Source organism: Meriones unguiculatus, chromosome 2, assembly GCF_030254825.1.
Source record: "Meriones unguiculatus strain TT.TT164.6M chromosome 2, Bangor_MerUng_6.1, whole genome shotgun sequence".
NCBI classification, from domain to species: Eukaryota; Metazoa; Chordata; class Mammalia; order Rodentia; family Muridae; genus Meriones; species Meriones unguiculatus.
The window spans coordinates 96,995,573-97,012,473 of NC_083350.1; the positions used below are offsets into that span (position 1 = coordinate 96,995,573).

At 40.1% G+C, this 16,901-nt stretch overlaps 1 protein-coding gene across 6 annotated transcripts in view; it reads right to left on the minus strand.

The window, feature by feature from the left end:
* The window catches only part of Ano4 (anoctamin 4), a 400,373-nt gene that overhangs the window by 73,459 nt on the left and 310,013 nt on the right, over positions 1–16,901 (minus strand). For all 6 annotated transcript variants that reach the window (XM_060377883.1, XM_060377881.1, XM_060377882.1 and 3 more), the window contains one exon: positions 6,689–6,795. In XM_060377883.1, the coding sequence (XP_060233866.1) occupies positions 6,689–6,795 (107 nt within the window). The remainder of the gene's footprint in view (positions 1–6,688; positions 6,796–16,901) is intronic.

A 16,901-nucleotide genomic window follows, 5' to 3' on the forward strand; every position in this document is an offset into this window, starting at 1 on the left:
TTTTCTCCTTTTAAATTTTCATTTTCTTTATTATTATTATTATTAATTAAAATTTATTCACTTTGTATACCAGCTGTAGCCCCCTCCTTCATCTCCTCCCGACTCCACCTTTCCCCCTTCTTCCTCCTAGTCCACTGAAAGGGGAGGTCCTCCTCCCCTATTATCTGACCCTAGCCTATCAGGTCTCATCAGGACTGTCTGGATCCTTTTTCTCTGTGGCCTAGTAAGGTCACCTCACCAGGGGGAGTTGATCAAAGAGCAGACAACCAAGTTCATGCCTGTGACTGCCTCTGCTCCCCTTACTAGGAAACCCCCATGGAGACTGAGCTGCTCATGTGCTATATCTAAGTAGGGATTCTGGGTCCTCGCCATGAATAGTAATTGGTTGATTTATCAGTCTCTGCAGGTTCTCCTGTGCCGAAGTGTTTTGGCCCTGTTGGTCTCCTTGTGGAGCTTCTGTCCCCTCCAGGTCTTTCTATCTCTCCCTTCTTCCATAAGATTCCCTGTACTCTGCCCAAAGTTTGGCTATGAATCTTAGCATCTGCTTCGATATCCTGCTGGGTAGAGTCTTCAGAGGCCTTCTGTGGCAGGCTCCTGTTCTGTTTATCCTGTTTTCTCTTCTGAATGAGAATTAAGAATCTTCCCTAGGGTCCTCCTTATTGTTTAGCTTCTTAAGACTGTAGGTTTTAGTATGTTTATCCTATATTATATGTCTAATATCCACTCATAAGTGATTATATACCATGTGTGTCTTTCTAGATCTGGGTTACCTCACTCAGGATGATCTTTTCTAGTTTCATCCATTTGCCTGCAAATTTCTTGTTTTAAAGACCTCAACATGAAACCAGACAAACTAAATCTGTTAGAAGAAAAAGTGGGGAAGAGCCTTCAATTCATTGGCACAGGAGACAACTTCCTGAACAGAACAGCAAGAGCCCAGGCTTTAAGATCAACAATCAATAAATGGGACCTCATGAAACTGAAAAGCTTCTGTAAAGCAAAGGACACTGTTAACAGAATAAAACGACAGCCTACAGACTGGGAAAAGATCTTTGCCTTAAGGCTGTATTTCTCTGGAGAGTAAAATTTCATTTTTTATGAACTTCAACTTGGCTGTTTTTTTTTTTTCATCTTTTATGAGTTTTGTTTCCAGTGTCACATTTCAAAAAATCTTCAATAGCCCAATATCACAAAGATTTCCACCTAGACTTTTAAATTTTTTTATTTATTTTACATCTTGAACACAGCACCCAGACTTTTCATAGTGTTACTTTCACATTTAGATGCATGGCTCAGTTAAGGTGGGTCCGAGGCTGACTCTTTAAAATAGATACTAATTATTTTAATGCCACTATTGAAAGGGGAATCCTTTAGCCATAGACTAGCTTTTGAGCTACCAACAGCTGTCCATATATATGTGGTTCCATTGCTGGATTCTCTCTGTTCCACTGACCTATTTGCCAACAATTACACTACTATGGTACTCAGACTTACCGGAAGGCTGTACTAAGTCCTGAAATCAGAATATTAGTTCTCTATTTTTGTTCTCTCTTCAGAACAAACTTCCCTGCACTGTGCAGAACCTTCCTTGACTTCCTGCCAACTTGTGTATTCAGCCTTGGGGTTGATTCCTCTGTCTCATATAGTCCTGCCTGTATCTATACCTTGAACTGCTTTGCCTATCTTCCTGCAGCAGTTTCAGAGTGTCGGCCTTTACGTTAAGGCCCTGCAGCCACATAGAATGTGTTGTTTGGGGTGAGACAAACAGACCTAATCCCATTTCTTTCATATATGAATATACAGATTCCCCAGCACCAAGAGCCAAGAAAACTCTCTTTTCCTAGTGCCTTTGATACATGTGTGGACGATCAGGTGGCTACAGCTTTATGAGTTTATTGTCTAATGTACTGTGGACAATGTTCTCTGGTTATGTCTATTTGATATTTTAAATGTTTTCATATATACATGTTTCCTTTTAGATTTGGGGAATTTTCTGCAATGGTGACAGTGAGTAGACTATTTTTGCCTTTAATTGTTATCTCAGCTCTTTCTTCTGTCCAATGGAGTCACTGGATTGGTATTGATCATTTTCCAGAGTTCTTGGACATTGTGACCATGCTTGTTTATGTAGTATTTTCATGATGTGGTCCCCATCCCTGATGCATTTATTTTGACTTTGGATCAGTCTATTGGTGATGCTTTTCAGTGTGACTTTTGTTTGTTTTAGTTTTTCATTTGCATCTTGTTTTTTTTTCCTTCTTTCTCAAAGTCCCAATTTCATCACTGAATGTTTCTTTCATTTCTATAGATTTTTTTAACATGTATATATTTGAGACAACATTTTGCTGTATAGCCCAGACTGGCCTAGGATTTGGCTTTTTAGCCAGGATAGCCTCGAATGTGCCATCCTTCAGCCTCAGCCTCCAAAGTGCCGAAGTACAGACAACCTGGCCACTTACATAAATATTCATACAGAGAACGTGTTCTTCTGTGTGTTTCTTCTTACATGTGTTAGGTGGGATTTATTTAGTCCCAGGGATTCATTATTTGTGCAAGACTTTTCTGAGTACTTCACCAATGCTCAACATCTTTTAATATTTTTTCATGTGTGTTATGCTTTATTCTTTTGAAAGTTGTTTTGGGAGAGAGAGAGGGGTGGGAAGGGAGGGAAGGAAGCAAGGAAGGAAGGGGAGAGGGAATATGAATATCTTATGTCTGTTCTTCCACCTTGTCCAGAAATAAAAAAAAATGATGGGTTGATCTTTAATGTTGTTTTCAGATCAATATTTATACAGCTTCTTAAAATGAACCGCATTCTTTTCATACTGTCTTCTATGATAATCTCTGAGAGAAGGGTGTATGACTCAGACATCTAATTTGTGGTTTAGTCACTTATTTTCTGCATTTTGACAAACTGTAAGTTCCTGTGTAGCTGTGGTTGCCTCACATGATCAAGTCAGTCAACACTTGACAAGAAGAAAGAGGTTCATAAGAAGCTACCCTTCATTGAGAAGCTATATACAGCAGATGGCATTGTGGGCAGAGAGAGCTAGTTTTCTTTAAGAGTGGGCTCCTGGTGGTCAGCCGTATTCCAGTGGATAGCCCCATATTCATGAGTATATATGTAGCAAAACTGTAACTAATGGGTTATTAAACTTAAAAAAAAAAAGAGGATATGACATTGGCTGGGGGAGGTTATGAAGGCAGAGATGGATCTGGGAAGAGTTGAGGATAAGTATAATTGAAATAGCTTGTATGAAATTCTCAAAGAATTAATGAAATACAATTTTTAGAGATCTCTAAAAGGATGAATAGATTTTATAGCTCTCAAGTGGCTTTTATTCCTGTTTTGAAGAATGCTCTCTATACATTAGATCCTGAACAAAACCCCGGGGCCTACCCTAACAGAAGACTGCATGTGTGCTGATTAAATGTTTGATCCTTTTAAGCATAGTTACACAACAATGGCTTAAGATGCCTGAATGTTGAGTGTCTAAGGAAAACACTTGAAATGCAAATATTGGTGGAAATTTCTGTTTTATACAACACACATCAGTCTTTGAACAAATACATTTACATTGAATGAATAAATTGTTGATTATGTAGTAAGGTTCATTTCCTGGAGTTTCTGTTGAGAACTAGAAAAAAAGAAAACAGGACTCCTGGGGACCCGTTTGATGCTGATGATGGCTTTGTCCAAATCCCGCTAATATTTAGTCTTCCACCCTAACTTCCCTTCTAAACACAAAACTTGAGGCTACAATTCAATTTCAAGAGAAACTGCATATGTACATGCCCATAAGTAAATCTTTGTTGAATTATTAATTGCTGTTTTGAAAGTGGGTTTTATCAGGTTTGACTCTCACAGTTAGAATACATTCAGAGTGAGGTTGAAAACCATGAATAGTGACAGTTTACACTCCACTAAAATACCTTTATGAATCATGTCTAGAAATCAATATTCTTGTTTCACTTCTGATCAATGTTGGCTCATGCAAGGTGACATTTTCAGAGAGAGTTTTCAGTAGAAAACAACATGGGCTGAACATTAATTCTATAAGAAGCTCAGTTTTCTTTTCACATGTTTTCTTTCATTTATGAAACCAGAGAAGACAATGAAATATTGAATAAACAGGCCATTTGTAGTTTTACGCTATATTTTACATAGTCCAGCAACTTACTGGTCAACAATTTATTCTTTGATTGCTATTTCTAATTCAGCATGCTTCCATTTCTTCTTTACCACTTTTCCTAATTTGTTTTTTTCATTCATTTATTACTTGTGGTGCTAGGAGTTAAACCCAATGCCTGTGCTCTACCACTGAATAACATATTTGGCTTTTTACCAGTTTCCAAAGCTGGATGGAGTCCTTAAATAGAATCCTTCTTCATCATTAACTGAGAGAGTCCATCCAGCAGTGGATGAAAACAGATGCTGAGACCCACGGCCAAACATTAGTTGGAACAGGGTTGCCTTGTAGATAGAAGAACCCAGGGTGGGGGGGGTGGAGTGGGGATAGGAACTCCACAAGAAGACCAACAGAGTCAACTAACCTGGGGCCCCGGAGGCTTACTGAGACTGATGAAGCAACCAAGGACCATGTATTGACTGGACCTAGGCCCCCTAGACATTTGTAGTGGACAGGCAGCTTAGTCTTCATGTGGGTTCCCTAGTAAGGGGGATGAGGGCTGTCTCTGACATAAACCCTGTTGCCTAGTTTTTGGGGCTGTCTTGCCTGGCAGCAGTGGAAGAGGATGTGCTAAGTCCTGATGAGAATTGATATGCGGGGGTGGATAGAAGGGGACTCCCGTTTTCTGAGAAGGGGAGGAGGATGGGAGAATAGGGAGGGAGGGTGGGATCGGAAGGAGAGGAGACGGGGGCTATGACTGAGATGTAAAGTGAATTTAGAAATGACCTACATGAAGTTGAATCTCCTCAGATCCACCTGCTGTGGTGCTCTCTCGATACTCCATTCCACATATATTCAGATGTGGAGCAGGTGGCTGTCGATTCCTCTCCATTACGTTTTACCTTGTGCAGTTTAGCATCAAAGTGGATTCTCCCCTCCACCTTTTTTTTTTTTCTTCAGTTTTCACTATGCTAGTGACTCACACTGAGCCTGGGCCCATGAAACTCTCAAATCTGTTCTTCTCACAGCATTGTTGGACAACATTTCTCCCACACCCTACAGGGTAGTTGTTTCGCTGAATCTGCGTGTAGGCCATTACATTTACAAACTGTTAAATGTTGTCTCTCTGGATTTGGCAGAGCTACTGAGACATCTGAGGTTGCAGATCCAGGGGCTAAAATGATTTATACAGCTGTCTGTCTTTAGCCACAGAAAGTGTGATGAACAGGTCATTTTTGCTACAAATTAGTAATGGCTGCATTGCCAGCCACTCAGTTCCAGATCTATTTCAGCCTCTGCTTCTCAGCAGTAGGACTGGGCCTTAGAGGTATTTCTGGATATTGGATCACACAGTGGTAAGCTTTGTCAACTGAAGGCTCGAGGAAGGGATTTAGCTTCCTAGATACCGCACTCCCCTCAGGAAATTTCTGTAGTATCAGTACACCTGTAGTGTGTGGTGACTGAGGGCATGTTTTTTGGTATCTTTATCAATGGCTCCATGGGATAATGATGCTGGTGAAACATCTCCCTGTGACCAGCTTCCTTGGAACCATCCTGAGTATTGCAGAAAGCAGATCATCTACAAGTCTCCAGCAAAAGCCTTTGCTTCAGCTACAGCTCATATCAGTTTTAGACCTCAGCCTGGTAAGATGGAGGATGGGAATCAGGAAGGACTGGAATCATGGAGGACCAGAATCATGGAGGACTAGAATCTCAGAGCACCAGAATTATGGAGGCCTAGAATCAAAGAGGACCTGCTGGCCCCTCTTTTATGTTCCTATCCTTGACCAGACAGTCCTCCACAACTCCAACCCCTGCTATAATTAGTTATTTTAAGATCTGCTTCTTCTGCTAATGGATACTTTTATCTTCTCATTGTACCTTGACTGGTATAGATCACTATTCAAGTAACTTTTTTTTTTCTGGAACAGATATAAGACCAAAGCTACCCAAACCTTCCTGATATATAATAACCTGATTAATAAGGCATGATCACATAACATAGAAATATTCTCATAAAATGCCTAAAATATAAAGTTTGGAGGTTGTTTAAAGGAAGAGATGTGACTTTCATGAAACAACGCCATCTCTGTACTGTGGCTCCCCCTTCAGGAGATACCCTACCCTTCTGTCAATCCCACATGGTCAATGGCTACTCTCAGTCCAGATTTCACTTTCTTGGCGAAGTGTTCTCCAACCACTCAATCTCAGTTCTGCAGTCTGCCTTCAAAATGATACCTTTTATCATTTCTTCACACTAATTATCTTACATATTCTTTTAGCTTTTTATATACAAGCTTTAAGAAAGAATTGTATTTATCTCCCTAATCGCTTGCTCGTGGGTGTTGCATAAACATCTGCTAGATTGAGAGAATGTTTCAGCGATCATAGATAAACAATCTTCAAATAAATGCTGTTCAGAGATGGTGATCAAGAGTGCTACACGCCCGTGTGAGTTCTCCATCCAGAGGGCAGTTAGAGGGTGCAAGGAGGCCCAGGGAAAAGGTCTCTAGAATTCCCCAAACGCCAAATGTTTGTAACACTAACACTCTACTTACCGATTTTGTTTTTTCCTTCTTCGTACTTTATTCTCTGTAAAATATGATGCACGATTCTGCTTCTTGTGGCGTTGTTGAAGAAAGTGTCTTTGTTGTGTATGATGAAGCTGTGCACACATTGAAAACACAGGTTGAAGATTAATAGGAGCTAAGAGAATCTGCTTGTTCTAATTTGGTGTTGCTGAGAGGGAAGACTGAAGAGTCAGTCCTAGAGGGTATGTCTGGACCAGCATGAAGGAGCCCAGGAAATTAGTATCTGTGATTAGTTTTGGTTCTTGGGATCATGAGCATTGATATCATTACAGTGGGAAGGAGTTGGGGCTACATGAACTTAAAAAACCTAGAAGCAAACTAACAGTAAGCTTATGCCTTGTATCTTTTTTCATCTTAATGTGACCATGACATAAATCTAATTAAAGATTAATTGTTTTTATCTCCTTGTGTCTTTGGTCATTCTCTCTCCAAAGTTGTAATCACATACTGCTTCCAGTTGTTTAAGATTCAAAGTTTGCTTGAGTAATGCAGACAGAAGTTAGGTGTAAACAAAACAAAACAAAACAGTTTGGAGCAGGAGTAAAGTGAGAATTCAGTATCTGGGGCTCAGCTCTGTGCCTGGGCTTTCTTCTCATAGTCTTTCCTGGTGAAGATTTTCTAAAGCATTTCTAAAGATTTTCTAAGCTTAAGATTTTTTTTTTTGCTCTTATTTAGTTGTCCCACCAGTTCTAATATAGAATGCTAGCTTACTCATTTTCCCTGTCTCTCTGTCTTTTGCTCTCTCTCTATTTCTCTCTCTGTTTCTCTCTTTCTCTTCCTTCCTCCTTCTCTCCCTCCTTCCCTCCTCCCTTTCTTCCTCCCAAGAATAATGTTGGCCTTGCATCTCTGGTAGCCATGTCCCTCTAAGGACAGGGTTTTCAGGTAACAAACCGGGTGTCTAGGGCCATACAATTCACCATGAAGTGGCTATGTCTTTTCTCCATGCCCCCAAATGTGATGAATGGGTGACTATAATCAATATTATACATGAATTCATTTCCCCAAACATATGGTCTATTAGTGCAGGAAACATAATTCCTTCTATAAGTGGGGTACCCTCTGAAGGCATGTACATGTTGGTAGCTATCTCTTTCAAACTGAGATTTGAGATCACTGTTCCATCAAGCCTCCACAATTCCTAGCTGCACCCTTGCTCCTTCAAAGAGCAATCCTCCTGCCTCTGAACTCTTTCTCTCACAACCTCAATCATGTCCTATCACCTGTTTACATTTTTCATCAGATATTTAGAGAAGATGATCTGTAAGGCTTTGATTATACATAAGGAAAACAGATCAAATTTTTGTCTTTGAGATTAAGTCTGATGTGGAAGGCAGATCAGGGATAAAATGAACCGGCTCATATGTCAGGGAAGGGCAGAGTCCTCCTTCTGGTGCATAAACATTCTCCCACTTAAGAATGTTCACTGGCTGGACGTGGTGGGACTTGCCTCTAATCCCAGCACTCAGGAAGGCAGAGGCAGGCAGATCTCTGTGAGTTCAAGGCCAGCCTGGTCTACAAAGTGAGTCTAGGACAGCCAAGGTCACACAGAGAAACCCTGTCTGGAAAAAGCAAACCAAATCAAGCCAAACCAAACCAAACCAAACAACAACAAAAAGAATGTTTGCTGACTTGGGAGGAGGACTGAGACCTGAGGCTCTGGTATCTCACCAGTGGTTAAAATGCAGGTATGGGAGGGCATGGAGGGTTTACTGTAGGGAAATTGCCATCGCATATCTTCTTACAGAATATGGGTTCTCAGAAGCTGACCAAGGGAAGAGAGAGACAAACGGGCCCAGAGGAAGGATGTCCTTCTTGAGCTTCATTTTAGGACCCAGGTTGAGAAGGCAAGTTTGCAATGATACATAAAGGGGAATAAAGCCAGAGGGTGTAGAGACAGGAAAGTCACATCAGCCCACCCCTTGGAGAAATATTCCTCCTGCTTTCCTTTCTCTGAGGTCCCTTCCAGACATGGCTCTAAGGGGACTTGGCATGGAGCAGGAGAGAAGACAGAGCAGCTGAAGCAGCCACAATGCTTCTCTCACATTTCCACTGGGGTTTTCTTGAGAGTAAAAGGAGAAAAGCAAGTGTTACGCCAAATGCATTTCTTTTAAAAATTGTTCTTCTCTGCTTGCTCGCCTTATTTGAGGCAGGTCATTACATCTTAATGTCAAATAAAACTGTCATAAACAAATAGACAACAAATAAAAAGCCCATTTGGAGTTAATTCAGGAAGCCCGGGAGCTCAACCACACTTGATGGGACAATTCAAAGCTAAAAGCCCATGTCTCCCTCATTAAACAGCTTTCTGCTTCCTTCGCTTTTTATGGCACCATTTATATCTTTGGAGTACATGCAATGGTTCTCTATAATAAGCCACACAGATAAGTCACAGTTTTGTTTTCCCTCTTCTTTATATCTAGGTTATACCTAGAAACCTGGACCATCCATACTGTGAGCAAACATAGTGGACCTGAGCCAGGCACCATTCTAAGCATCCAAAATACACAACTTATTCAAGGCTTTCAACAAACCATGAGGTAAAGAACTTATTTGCTCAATCTTACAGGCAAAGGATCAGAGACATTAAGGCACATATTCCAATTATGTAGCTGACAAGATGCAGAGTCAGGATTAGAACTCAGGCATTCCTAGACACAGAGGTTGACCTCTGCACTATCCCACTCGTCTCCCTCCCTCTATACTCTGGATACTTCTTAACTCCTGAAGGTTGGCACTCTCTGAGGCCAACCCAGCAGGACCTCTACCTGCAATCGTCTTTTCCCCATTCACTTTGTATCTTAGCTCAGGCCTTAACTCCCTTGAATATTCTTGATTGACTGCCCTCTCCATCACTACCATAAACTGTGGCATGGCATCATGAAGAGAACGAAGAAAAAAATCCACTGATGGTATGAGGAGGGATATAGGAGTGGAGTTTTGGGCATGCTCAGCATCTCCAGCTCTCCTCTGAAGACTCTGAAGTCTAATAGGCCTTAGTCATATACTATATGGCATTGGAGTCATAGTTGAGAGCCGTGGTTTCCTCATCTGGGAGATGCAGAAACTGCCACTGTTACTCTCAGAGGGTTTTGTAAGATTTAGGTGAGAGGATAAACAGATGGCTGTCTGGGACAGTCTCAGAGTTAGCGGTCTTCACAGCTGTTTGTTCTACTATTCTGTAGCAAGATCTCACATGTATTCCTGGCTTCTCCATATGAACCTCTTGGGGGCAGAGGCCTCTCATGCTTATTTTATATTTCTCACACTAGCAGAGGGAAAAACACATGATAATATCTAGAGTAACACTAAAGGAGCTAACCTTCTGGAGAACACTAGCTATCTTATCTTCATATGCCTTGGCCTCTTCTCCAATTCTTGGATTGCTTTCTACTCATCCCATTTCTTCCAGATACCAGTTGAGTCATTCCTTCAACAGCACAAGTTTAATTAAGTGCATCTTGCATGTATTGGACTCTGCTTTATGGAATTGTTCTCTCTTAAATAGGAGGAATTGGAGAAAGGACAACGATAGTTCACTATAATGTAATTTTCATGCTTTTTCTTTTAGCCACAAAAATAACACACACACACACACACAAGGATATGGACACAGACATGGACAAAGACATTGGCCTGATCAATTCTGGGGCAAATATAATTCTTAAATCCACAAGTCTCTGAGGAGGAATCCACAAGCTTAGAAACTTGGCTCTGGTTTTAAAAATTTCTGGGAGGATAGTGAAGGAATAGAGGATCTTTGGGAGCCATTTGACCAGGTTTGTCAATATTATGCAAATATCTTCATATATCATCTAATCTAAACTTCTCATTTGGCAATGTATTCCACTGGTATAATTGCCCACATGGAAAGTAACAGATGTACAAGAATGCTCATTATGGTATGAATTATAATAGCACAATCTAGAAATAACCTACCTAATTCATCAAGTGGGAAAATAAGATGAGCAAGCTGTGATACAACTCCAGAGTAGACACTCTGCAGCTGGGAGGAGACTGCTGGTGCTCACAGTAAATATTACAGATGTCCACAACGAGCTAGGCATGGCGGCACCAGCGCAGACTATGAGGAGAACAAGGTGCAGACGGGTAGAGAGCTGTTTGTGCCAAGGCAGGACATGCGCACACAGATGTCTTAGTACACACATTTGCTGATCCATGTGTAGAAAGACTGTGGAAAGATGTATACGATATACATACATATATACATGCATATACATGTATGTATACACACATACACAAACTAGCCTAACATACTGGTTGTCTCAAATGGAGGATAGAGTGTCTGGGAAGATAGGATAGAAACCCTGTGGGTACACTTCAGGAAATTATCACTTGTACTCTGGGATCAAAGGCTGAAAAGAAAATCAAGGGGAAATGAATTTTGTTGTGAGTCTTTTCTCAGCTTTCATGAAAGACAAGAAGAATAGGTGGTGGCTTTGCGAGGAGAAACTCTGTGGTCATAGTCTGGTATATTCATCTCCTTATCCTACCTGTACAGGTTATATAATACTAAGACACATAGAAAATGGCAAGAAGGAATTAAAAAAGCATCTGCTGAGACGACACAGCAGTTAAAAATGTTTGCTGCTCTTCCAGAGGACCCAGGTTAAGATACCAGCACCCATGTCAAGCAGCTTATAACCACTTGTAATTCCAGCTGCAGGGGATCTGACATCCTTTGCTGGTCTCTAGACATTTACACACACACACACACACACACACACACACACACACACACACATGTAAAAGAATAAAAATAAAAATTTAAGAAACAATCTGCTTGTTTCATGTCTTATTTGTTTGTATCCAGGAGCACAGTTTACCTTTGTGCTTGTATGTGTGAAAAGAGTCACTGTTTTCCTTGGGGGTGAGGTGGGACCTGCTGACTTGTAAGTAATGGATAAGTAAGCCAGATCCAGTTGAGACTCCCTGATAGCATCTCAACTCATTCTTACTGTGGTCAGAAGCCTTGGTTCTTAATATTATAGTCTCAACATCCTTTTTGCCAGGAGGGAAGGATGAGAAAGGACTGTGCTGTGGAAGTGGACTTTAGCTATAAACATTTCAGTGCTACGTTTGCTTTTTACTGATTGGCTCTTCCAACAGGCAGTGATTCACAAAGGTACAATAAAATATTGCCATCTGCTGAGTTGTTTAGAAAGTAAATAGTATGCTTCTTCATAGAGCATAGCACACTGGGAGTGTTGATAGTGCATGGAAGCAGATGGAAAATGCAAAATACAGGCATAACATATGTATTTTTAGTATGGGAAATGCAAAGGTGAAACTAACCCAGCTCCCATTCACAGACATGATTCTATGCTTATTAGATAAGAGAAGCAAATGTTCAAGGGTGTGAGTTGGAGAAAGGTGCCCACTATTGCCTGATTTGGAGTCAGCTTGTGAAATGTGTCAACTTCAAAGCAGAAAACAACTCATTTTTTTTTCCTAAATTTCTCCTTAGACCACAATTATCTGGATGAAACTCGACTTTCATCACCCTTTAGATTAATCTGGATCATCTAGAGTTCAACACTTTGGAACTGAAATTTCAGAGATAACAGAAGTGGTGTCTATCCTTGCTACGTGATATGGTACCCTCTCCCTTTATGTAGCTACTGAGAACTTGAGCTGTGGATAGTGCACCTAAGAAGGTGAATTTTAATTTAATTCCACTAATTTTAGTTGTGGGTAGTAGACTCCAAACTGACAACAGTTAGCCATGACATAGTTGATGCTACGGATAGTTTGGCACTGAGCAGAGCCTGGTCTCATCTCACTCATCTCATTCATAGATATCAGCCTTCCCTTTGCCTTTGGCAACAACTGAAGCAGAGGAATGTGGAGGGCTGAGGGATGACCTTTAAGGTCATTTGCAGACTGCCAGAAGACTTGGGTCCAAGTTTTATGGTCCCATGAAAGGTGTGTCTTCAAGAAAAGTTTCTGAGTCTTTTGGGAATGTAGTTAACTCGTAAGGAAAATGAAGGTTTTAATATCCTATTGCTCAAGGGCAGGGATAGATATCATCCAGAACAAAACTTCTGTCTTCTAATTTTATGAAAGAAAAATGGTTTCTTACTCTATTCTTCCTTAAGAAAGGAAGACACTGCCATACACTTGATCTCACAGGTCACTAAGTTGAATGTGTCCTTCATCTTCTTTTTCTTTCATGTCCAACAACATCCATCAAGTTCTTCAGGTTCCTCTACTCAACTGCTAACTTGCATTCTTGAGATCATTAGAACAAGTACTTTCAATGGTGTAAAAAATCTCCATGATTTAAAACTTCAAGAAGAAGTAGCAACAGATGTAGCCCATGGCAGTTCAGTATCCAAGTGGGTTCCATTGTAATGGGAACAGGGACTGTCTCTGACATGAACTGATTGGCCTGCTCTTTAATCATCTCCCCCTGATGGGGAAGCAGCATTACCAGGCCACAGAAGAAGACAATGCAGCCACTCCTGATGAGACCTAATTGACTAAGATCAGAAGGAAGGAAAAGAAGACCTCCCCTATCAGTGGACTTGGGGAGGGGCATGCATGCAGGGGGTGGAGGAAGGGAGGGATTGGGACGAGAGGAGGGAGGGAACCACAGGGGGGATACAAAGTGAATAAAATGTAATTAATAAAGAATTAAAAAAAGAGTTCTGTTTATATTAACATATTCCTTACATGAATAAAATGAAATAAATTTATTTGATTAATATTTGAAAAAATATCTGGAAATGGTGTTGTATAATTATTTGATAATTATAGCTATTATACCCTTGTCCTATCACTGTGTATTGGAAGTATATATATCTGACATTTGGTTATCTCCTTCATTCACAGGTTTCTGGCCACAATGGACCTGGATCAGAGGATTTTCATTTGTATCTAACCTGAGACAGAATAGCTTTGAGCCTGATACAGTGTTGGGTTGGAGGCTGCAGGAATCTTGGGCTGCGAATGGATCCTTTTATCTGTCTGTCTATCTATCTATCTATCTATCTATCTATCTATCTATCTATCTATCTATCTACTTACCTATTTATCTATATCTCTAGCAGACAATGCTCATGCAGTGAATTATATTCCCAGCCCATCATCCATGTGTGGAAAATGTGAATAAGTTATAGCTAGAGAACACTATATCCTTATCTCTGACTCCTCCATACTACTTTGGAATGTGAATTTCTTGCTCTTCACACCAACAGGCAATGTCCATCATCGCCACTTCATGAATTAGCATAGGATTAGTGACTTGTTTAAAAGAGTTTGTGAGAGAAGTGATCTTCAATATGGCTCTTCATTTGCACCCTTAGCAGCTTGGGTTGTTGCCCCAAGCCCGATAAGGTGAAGAAACCTGAACTAGCCCCTCTGAAGATGAGGTAATATAAAGAAAGAAAAGATCTGGCACCAAATATCGGTGATCAAATGAAGAGTTACAGCCATGTGTTGATTCCACATGAACATAGCAGAAGACTCCCAGCTGAGTCCAACGTTGCAAACAGGATGGCTGTCAGTTAAAGCCAGCGAGTTTTGCAGTAAATTGTTTTTGGAGAAATAGCTAACCAATGGGCCTTTCCTGTTAGTTGAAGATACATTACTTATCATGCAAAAAGTAAAGGTTAATCTCTAAAAAATAAATATTTCAGAAAACTTTCTTAATTAGACTTTTAAATAGATTTCTATTTTAACGAAGAGAAGCAAAGGTGATACAGTTAACTGTCATTTAAATTATGTCCTCAAATTAATGAAAAGCTAAGTAGGAACAAAGCAACCAATTAATTTTTTATGTGACAAGGCCTATTTTGAGAGTTTTCTGGGCTTTAGGTAATTGGAGTGCAAAAGCTTAATTTTTTAATCTTAAGCGTGCTGTTAAGAGAAAAAGAAGGAGGGGATTATCATATCAAATATATAATAGTCAGAGTTCAGACAGGTAAAGATTTTTAAGCCTCTTTCAAGAATTAATGTGATAAGCTACTGGAATTGCAGGGTTTTAAAAATTAAACTAGTCACTTCTAATTGTGCCTCACGATAGTATCTATACTGAGTTAAATATGTATTAAAAAATCTGCTCTTGAGGCTTCAAGCTAAAGATGGGAAATTAAGCACTTGCATTTGATTTGTGCCTTCCTCAAAACCCATGAAAATGCAATAGTAGCATATGCCCATGTGATTAAATAGAAGCTCAAGGAAGATTCAAATTCTTAGGTAAATGTGAGCAATTAACACAGAAAGGACCTACACACAAATTCTGGAAGTGAAAAGTCGAGTCAAATCTCAGCGGAAAGTCTCATCATTGGACTAGAAAAAACCCCAGAATATTAGAACTTGAAGACAAGGTTGATGACTTATCACTTGTAGACAAAAATGAGGAAAATTAATAAATGAACAGCATATACAAGATTTCTGGGACACTATTAAAGATCAATCCTATAAAAGTAGGAATACATGAGGAATCCAAGTTACGAAATTATAAGCATAAAAAAAAAACCTATTCAATAAAAAAGCAGAAACTTCTTAGACCTTGGGGAAGACATGCTAAGATGGTACAGAAGGTTATTTAAAGCCTCAAATAGATGTTACAGAAAAAAAAAAAATCTCTCCATGATATATTACAAGTGCCCAAAGTATCAAACTAAGGAATAACACCAAAAGCTACAAAAAAGAAGAACCCATTTACTTATGAAGTTAAACCTGTCAGGATAACATCAGATTTTTCAGCAGAAATACCAAGGTGAGTGGGATGATATGTCAAACCTTGGGGAAAAAAACAATGCCGACTTAGATTACAGATTATACCAATGTCAGCAAGATTATCCTCCAGAACCAGTGGAGAAACCAAGACCTGCCAAGATAGGCATCTGGAAGACTGCTGGATGACACCCAAGGAAACTTACACCTAGAAGAGGAAGCAAGAAGAGCACAACCTAAGAGCACGGGGGATAGGAGGCATGATGAAATCTCACCAGAAGAGATGGGACTTTAGTTCATGTGCGGAGAACTCATCAAACATTCGGGAGGCCCTGGGTTCAATCCTTAGTTCAGCAAGAAAAAAAAAATAAAAAAAAAGAACAAATCTCACTATAAGTATAGGCAAGCAGAGGAGAATTGGGAAAGAATCAAACATTGTTTCAGAAACATTCACTTTTCTATGTTAACTAAAGGAGAAAGCAATAAACATAGAGCATACAACGTCCCCGGGTGATGGGGCAGCGAGAAGACACAACAAACAACGGGCATCTGTGTTTGACGCAGAATAACAAGCCTGACTTTAAACGGTCTCAGCTCTCCAAACAACGGTTCAGTCTGGCCACATTAAATCAACGTCCAAAAAATTCCTGCTTGCAAGAAATTCAGCTCACCAGGAAAACATAAACACACTGAATGTGAGTGGGCTCAAAATGATATTCCAGCAAGAATATTCAAACAAACAAGAGTGTCTATATTCATATCTAACAAAACAGACTTTTAAAGTCAAAATTAGTCAGATGAGACAAATGAGATTTAAGCAATTCCTTAAAAAATATAACAATCAGAAACATATATGATTTGAATATTGGAGGATACACTCCATTCTCCAATATGAAATAAACACTGTGGAATATTAAGGGAACAACGGGTCTAACAGAGCAATAAGGGGTGACCTCAATATCCCACTCTTACCAGTAGGGCGAGCATCAAAACGAAATAGTCTTCTGGGCAAGGAGTCTTTTGTGAGACTATCTCCAAACAAGGACCATGCATGGAGATAACTTAGAACCCCTGCACAGTTGTAGCCCATGGCAGCTCAGTGTCCAAGAGGGTTCCCTAGTAATAGGAATAGGGACTGTCTCTGACATGAGCTCATGGGTGGGATCTTTAATCACCTCCACCTGAGGGGGAAGCAGCCTTACCAATTCATAGAGAAAGACAATGAAGCCAGTCCTGATGACACCTGATAGGCTAGGGTCAGATGGAAGGGGAGGAGGACCTCCCCTATCAGTGGACTGGGGGAGGGGCATAGGAGAAGAAGAGGGAGGAAGGGTGGAGTTGGGAGGGGAGATGAGAGGGGGCTACAGCTGGGATACAAAGTGAATAAACTGTAATTAATAAAAATTAAATTAAATTAAAACAACAACAACAAAAAAAACCCAAATAGTCACAAAAAATCAAATGGACTCAGTAAACAGCA